The sequence below is a fragment of the Otolemur garnettii genome, unplaced genomic scaffold, assembly GCF_000181295.1.
Source record: "Otolemur garnettii isolate 467f Iridium unplaced genomic scaffold, OtoGar3 scaffold00125, whole genome shotgun sequence".
In the NCBI taxonomy this organism is placed as follows: domain Eukaryota; kingdom Metazoa; phylum Chordata; class Mammalia; order Primates; family Galagidae; genus Otolemur; species Otolemur garnettii.
Window position 1 is genome coordinate 34776 of NW_003852520.1, and position 7125 is coordinate 41900.

General features: G+C 42.9%; 1 protein-coding gene across 1 annotated transcript in view; it reads right to left on the minus strand.

The window, feature by feature from the left end:
* Positions 1-7125, minus strand: part of MYRFL (myelin regulatory factor-like) — a 148570-nt gene that overhangs the window by 15564 nt on the left and 125881 nt on the right. The window contains exons 20-22 of the mRNA XM_012810094.2: positions 3470-3532; positions 2776-2863; positions 728-802 (exon numbers count right to left, since the gene is read on the minus strand). Coding sequence (XP_012665548.2) covers positions 728-802; positions 2776-2863; positions 3470-3532 — 226 coding nt within the window. The remainder of the gene's footprint in view (positions 1-727; positions 803-2775; positions 2864-3469; positions 3533-7125) is intronic.

Below are 7125 nucleotides of genomic sequence, written 5' to 3' on the forward strand. Positions count from 1 at the left end.
TGGTGGTGAGGGTTATGTGGCCCAGTGTTAGAGTGTACAGTGGGTCTCTGTGATGGTGGTGAGAGTTATGTGGCCCAGTGTTAGAGTGTACATCACGTCACTGTGATCATGGTGAGTATTATATGGCTCGGTGTTCGTGCGTATAGCATCTGCCTTATTGCTGTGCTCTGCAAATCTTGGTTGTTAATTTCACCATTATTAGCATTAATTCCCATAGCAGTGCCACAAATGCTATGAGATCACAGAATACTCATTTTACAAGCAAAGAAATGGGAGCTCAGAAAAAATTAATGGCTTCTCCAAGATCACTGAATGAGGATATGACAGAACATTTAAGCCCAATCCAAACCCTGGTTGTTTTTTTTTCCCTCTCTCCTGAGAAAAAGGGGTGGCATCTACATTGACATGTAACCAGTAACTCACCTAAACATGCACCCTATCCCAGGGCCATGTTGCTACTCTGGTTCCCATCTAGTACCATGAGAGATGTCAGGGACAGGCCACAGCTTGTGAGCACCAAAGTCATGCCCCTTGGCAGGCTGATACACAGCTCAGAGCCCGGCCACCCGCTTCTGAGATCCCTCCCTCCAATGGCCCACCTTTCCATCAGTCAATTACCAGAAACTGAGATATTTCTACCACCTAACTTACTGATCCACTGGTGAAGTGAATTCAGATTTGCACCTTAATTATGATAAATATGAAATTGTTCAAGCCATGCACTTACTTTATTTCCAGGGAGAATTTGACATTGGTGGGTGTGTGCTTATTAACCGGAATGTTGAAATTGTAATTTCCAAACCTAATTATGGAAAAAATAAAACCACAAGTAAAAATACACAGGAAAGGCTTCAGTAGGCTTTTTGTCACCCATTGTATACTATGTAAACTGTGAAGAACTGTATAGTAAATAATAAATACAGAGAACCGACTTTAACAGGGCGTAGTTTGTGTTTACTGAGATATCCCTGTCAAATTGCAGAGTGAACTCTTTCAGGTCGCAATATAAAATGTGTCACAAAAATTTATAGTTTTTTAGAACAACACACACACAAAAATGGAAAGTCAAATCCCAAATGCACATAGGAAATCACTTCAGTTCCCTCTAAAGAGATACAGATATCTGCAGACAAATGAGGCAAAGGCCACAAACAAACAATCTCCTTGAATAGGAAGATTGGAAATAATAAATACCAGGTTTTCTACCATAAACAACTCCCTTTTAAGCAACATGAGGAGGAAATATGTACTTTTAGAACTTGAATCTGCTAAAATATTTCTAGTAATGGTGACTCTTACAAGACAGAGGTGCTTACACCCATCCTCTGAGGGACACAGGATGAGAGGGGCATGTCTCTGATTCATAATGTCAGGAGAAGCTCCAGCACAAGGGCCTGCTGTATTCGGCTCATGTTCTTAAGACCTGGCTATCCCTTGAATTTTATGGAGAAACAACTTAAAATCAGACAAACCAGAAAATTGGGAGGTGTTCATTTTAGATTTTCTTTATATAATAGTAAACTAAGTTTTAAAAATGTGAAAGCAAAGATAAAGGAAAGAGAAAGATCTGGCATTTTGCAATGTATAGGTATATTTAAAAAATCACACTGTACACATACAATTGTATTTGTCAATTATTCCCCCCATAAAACTGGAAAAAAAATAAGAGTGCTATGAGTGTGCCAACTTGAGAACAGTGTTATTTCACTGACAAGGAATTAGACAAATAGCAGGATCTGTGTTGGGATCAAGGGCACCCAGCCAGCCTGGGAAGTGTCTTCATCTCCTGTTACCCCCTCCCAGGATCTGTGTGCTCCCAGCAACCTCACTTGTCAACAGCATCCCCATCTCAGGGTAGAGACCACATGTGCAGGGAGAATGAACATCTTGTGGAAGTTCTAGGATCTGAACCTGAATTGTCCTGCTCTCCATCCTGTCACCTGCCACCCTGACCATCTGCCTCTGACCTTTTCAAGCTCACTAAAACTTGACTACAAAATAGGGACAGAAGAACACCAGCCTCAGGGTGGGTTGTGAGATTCAAGGAGATGATAATTATAGAGGCTGTGAAAAAATCATACAGCGCCATGCAGGTTACTTAAACTCAAAGGGCCATCAGCTTAAAGCCTAAGTTGCACCAGGTTAAAAAAGAAATAAGGCTGAAAAGACATAGGGTTTATGACCCCATTATGCCTTGCCTTTAACCTAGCAAACACCCAATAAACATTTATCAAATTAAGAAAAATAACTGCTATTCTTAATGCCTGCAATATGCATATGGTACCTGCCCTGAGCTTCCAGAGGCACCATTAACCTCAATGCAGGAGATAGGGCACACACACAAAGGCCGCGTGTTGCTGATAAATTTTTCAATGAATATCTGACTTTTTCCCTCTTAACTGGAAAAGCTAAGATAAGCTACATTTTTTCAGTAATTAAAAGTAATATCCCTTGTTATTAAAATGTGCAAATGTCAGCTCCCCCGTAACTTGGAGCCATCAGGAACAATGTCTTTCTTGTCTATGAGATTAACTAGCAGCTCTGTGCCCTGGGATGCGCCCTCAGCATCAGCCAGGCTTTCTGCTTTGGACCTATCCATTAAATCAGGAGATTGGAATCACTGGGCCCAGGGCTTATTGACGTTTGCTAATACCAACAATTTTATGATTCCCTTGTCCCCAGTATAAGAAATGTGTTTTCACTTAAGGAGCAATGTAAGCACACGCTGATTTTACCACGTAACCCCAGTGCCCTGGGTAAACTGCAGATACCCACCCGCACTGGAGGCTTCTACTGCAATACCGATGATCTATTACTTGCTGAATTTCCATAATCTGAATAGAACTGATGGTTGTATCAATCCCTGAATTTAGAAGAAATAGAGAAAAGAAAGTAAATCTTCTACAGAGGAAAAGAGTACCATATTCCAGCACAGTCCCCAGATTATGGACTGTGAAATTAGAGTTATTGAGATATATTCTATTTGCATTCAAATGGAAAAAGGAGAAGGAAGGAGAGAAGGTTTGTGGGCGGGGTGGGGGTTCTGTTTTGGTTTGGTTTGGGTTTTGGTTATAGTAAATTCTAAGAAAACTAATAAAAATTCAGACTCTAATAAAAAGCCCCCCAAACATTCAAAAGAATTTCTAGACTGTGGAAGTCCTACTAAATTGCAATTTATTGAAAATGGAGGGTACAACATGAAATGGAACCTGGTTAAGAAAATAGAAAACAAACTAAAACTATATTCAGGTTAGAAGAGGAAGGCAGGAAGTTTCCCTAAACATGAAAATCTATGAGACCAGCCACTACGTGTCCAGCAGGGAGTGCCGTCTGTTAGGCTGGTGTGGGTCACGAAAAGTGGCCCCACAGACATACGTGGCAGTGGGCACAGCCTTCATCCCTGTCCCTCACTCAATGATGCTTTTCACCCACAAAGCCAAAGAATAGTGTCACTTAAATGTCAACTTACAGTCACTTCCCCAGTCAGGGCTGGTGAGAGCATCTCTTGCTGGGAATGATTTGAGTTTGCCTTCTGCAAAGGAAAAACAGTCTGTTAGTCCTGAAGGCTTGTTCAGGATAAGAAGAAACCCGAGTGTGCCCTAGCTTGTCTCTGTGAGTTGAATTTTCCCCTCTTTCCCACCTTCCCACCCGTCCAATCCCCACCCCATTTCTTACAGATCCAGTTTCTGCTCACCCTTCTCCAAAAGGCCATCTGCTACAGGTGGAACTGGGTCCTCTCCACCGCCCCAGCCAATTCCTGTGTTGAATCCTAACCCCCGGCTCCTCAAAATGTGACTTTAAGAAGGTGACTGAGTTAAAATGAGGCAGTTAGGTGGGCCCTAATCCGATCTGACTGGTGTTCTTCTGAGAGCAGAGATGAGGACTCGTGGGGGGACAGCAGGGGCACACGTGCACAGAGGACAAACTGTGCAAGGGGACGGGAAGAAGGTGCCACCTGCAGACCAAGGAGGCAGCCTCAGAAGGAACCGGACCTGCTGACAGCTGAGCTTGGACTTCCAGCCTCCAGAACCATCAGGGACACGTCTGCTGCTGAAGCCACCTTGCAGTGGCTCTCTGTGAGGGCAGCCCCAGAGGGCCAAGGTGCCATCTGCAGCACATTCCCGCTATGTCGCTACCTAACTTCACATGTGAATTCGTCTGCTCTTTCTTGACAACTGCAGAATGGGGACCTCAGTGAACATTCTTCCAATCCCCTGGCATCGTGTCTCACTCACACTACAGAAACCATTTTTCTTACTTAATGACAAACTAATGGCAGATTTATTTCTTACTGAATTTTTGGATTAGTATTTTTGTCACTTAAGTGTTGCTCTCAGGATTATACATGCTAATGTAGAAAAATGGAAACAAGTCCCTGGGGAATCCCTGTTTGGGAATGTGCAGAAACAGAGCGCTCATTGATTCCAGGGGCAGCCCTTTCCTCGGCTGGGCAGGACTTAACGCCAGTTTTCTCCTTTTTTGAGCTGGAATCTTCCTTCCTGTTGATCTCCTTTCAACCCTGATGTCACCTCTCGAGAGACTAGAACAGCCCGTGAAGGGCCCAACCCGGCCATAGAAGCTGCTGAGGGAGGAGGGAGGGGCATATTCATGAGACATGTTTTGTTTTGTTTTGTATTTTCCTGTGTGAAAACAAAGGTTATTAGAAATATAACCTGGGAAGTACAAAGGAGAAAAAAATAACATGGATGTCTGAAATCTGATTTCTTTTTTTGAAATAGAGTCTTGCTCTGTTGTCCTGGGTAGAGTGCTGTGGTGTCATACCTCACAGCAACCTCAGACTCCCAGGCTCAAGTGATCCTCCTGCCTCAGCCTCCTGAGTATCTGGGACTACAGGTGCCTGCCACAACACCTGGCTAGTTTTTCTATTTTTAGTAGAGACAGGGTCTCACTCTTGCTCAAGCTGGTCTTGAGCTCCTGAGCTCAGGCAATCTACCCACCTCAGCCTCCAGAGTGCTGGGATTGCAGCTGTAAGCCACCTTGCCCAGCTGGAAATCTGATTTCTGAGCTATTCCTAGACATCTCAGGGGAAAGCAAAGAGCTGCAACAGTTCAGTTAAACAAGCCCTTTGGAGCTGAGTCCAGGTACCATAAGGGCCTGGCATCAAGTGTATATTAACCCCACTGGTTCTCGACTCTGCCTACCTCCTAGAGTACAGGTTCAAGGGCAGTAAAGTGAGCAGGTAAAAATGAAAAATAAAAGCAAGACTCTCTCTATGCAAAAATAATGAAATATCAATCTTCTTCATACAAATGAAGTTTGGGATCTCTGAAGATAACCAAAACTTAGAAAACAAATAGATTGCTTAGTAACTGAATAGGGTATGAAACGTCGGGGGAAATTCTATGAGACTTATACATTTTTGCGCTGAAAGACAACAGTGATAGTTTCACCACCATTCATTGACACCTTTTTACTGAATGCTGTTCCCAGGGCCTGGGGAAGGTTACCCCTGCCTGGCAGGTAAGCTAACAGAGGCACTAAGGGTCACTCGTGTCTAAGGAATAGAGGAGGGACTCCAATTTAAACCATCTCATTCCAGGGTCCACAATTTTGCTAACCTAGAAATATGTGAAACGCAGGGGGAAAATGAGCTGAAAGCCTAAGGTAAGGACTGGGCTGCAGCCTCGAAGAAAGGAGGCCGATCAGGGTGTAGGGAGAGAGGCCTGGGGGCGGCCAAGGGTGTGGCTAGCCCCCACCCTATGCTAAAAAGACACTTGAAAAGCAATTTGACCAAGTAGCCATTCGGATGAGTGTTGTTAAGGCTATGAAAAAAAAAATATGTAACTTACAAGAATATCATGAAAGCAATAATCAAATGGCTCCCTAAACAAACCTAGTGACAGAATGTTAGGAAGTTTTGGCAGCCATCTTCTTTTTAGATGTGCAGATTTAGGTGTCTGTTCAAGGTTTTGCATCAAATGTCAGGACAGAAAGTGATTCGTGGGACAGTTGCTGCAAGGCACCTCTATCCTCATCAGCCTCCTGGGTGAGGGGAAGGACTTAGTCCCCAAGACGGCATCTGCTCACTGTCCTTTCCCCCAGGAGGGCAATGCCGGGGAAGGGAGAGAGCCAGAGAAAAGGGAAGCAAAAGAAGAGAGAAGACCAATACCAATTGTTTAACCCCTAGAAAAAAAGTTTTCTCTTACATACCCAAAGGGAATTCCAAAGGGAATTTCCCAGGAGGTGGATGGGAGAGAAGCTGAGGATGGAGGTGGGAGTGAGACAGAATCTGAAGGTGGATTTTCTGAGCAAACTGCCCAGAACGATGCTTGCCATTAAGAAGAAATGGATCTCGCTGTATAGGATTTCTAGAAAACTGAATATTTATTTCCCTTTACATATAAATATATACTTGCCTAAAAGGCCTTCAGATTTCTTGGAGTCGAGCTATTCCAGTTATTAATAATTTTCAAACACATCTCCTACTATTAGTTTCACTTAAGTTTGCTTCCACAGAAGGCTGGAAATTCACAAGGCAAATGAGGCATAAGGAGGAGAAACCAGGGCTTCTCTCCCCTGCCTGTTTCCTTCTACCTTTTGTTCTACTGGCCTAGTGAATTTACAGAAAGAGAACTCATTATCAATCCTGGCAACAGAACCACAGGTTTGTCCCGCTGCCACAGAACTCTGTCTTCTGGTTCTGGAGACATAGAACCCTATGAATAGGGTTGAGTCTCTGATGGGATAAGGTTTTTTTTTGTGTTTTGTGTTTTTTTTTTTTTAAACAGTGATTAAAAAGGCAAAGTTGAAAAGAATCTTGCAGATCAGAATTACGAAAATGATTTTTTTAAGAGCAGGAAATAAATTTTAAATCTCCTATAACACATCTCCAATTTGTCACTTCTCCAAAGCAGGACTATCTGACTCTGAAAGGCTGGTTACTGGAAAACTACAAATCCTCCCATATTCAAACACAGGCAGCTCTCATTTGACTTCCAGTAATACTCACTATGCACTTAATATACTGTGTTTCCCCCAAAATAAGACACTGTCTTACATTTATTTTTTCTCAAGAAGACATACTAGGGCTTATTTTCAGGGGATAGATGTCTTATTTTTATTAAGTATAATACAACAATCTACATTTATTCAAATACAGTTAAG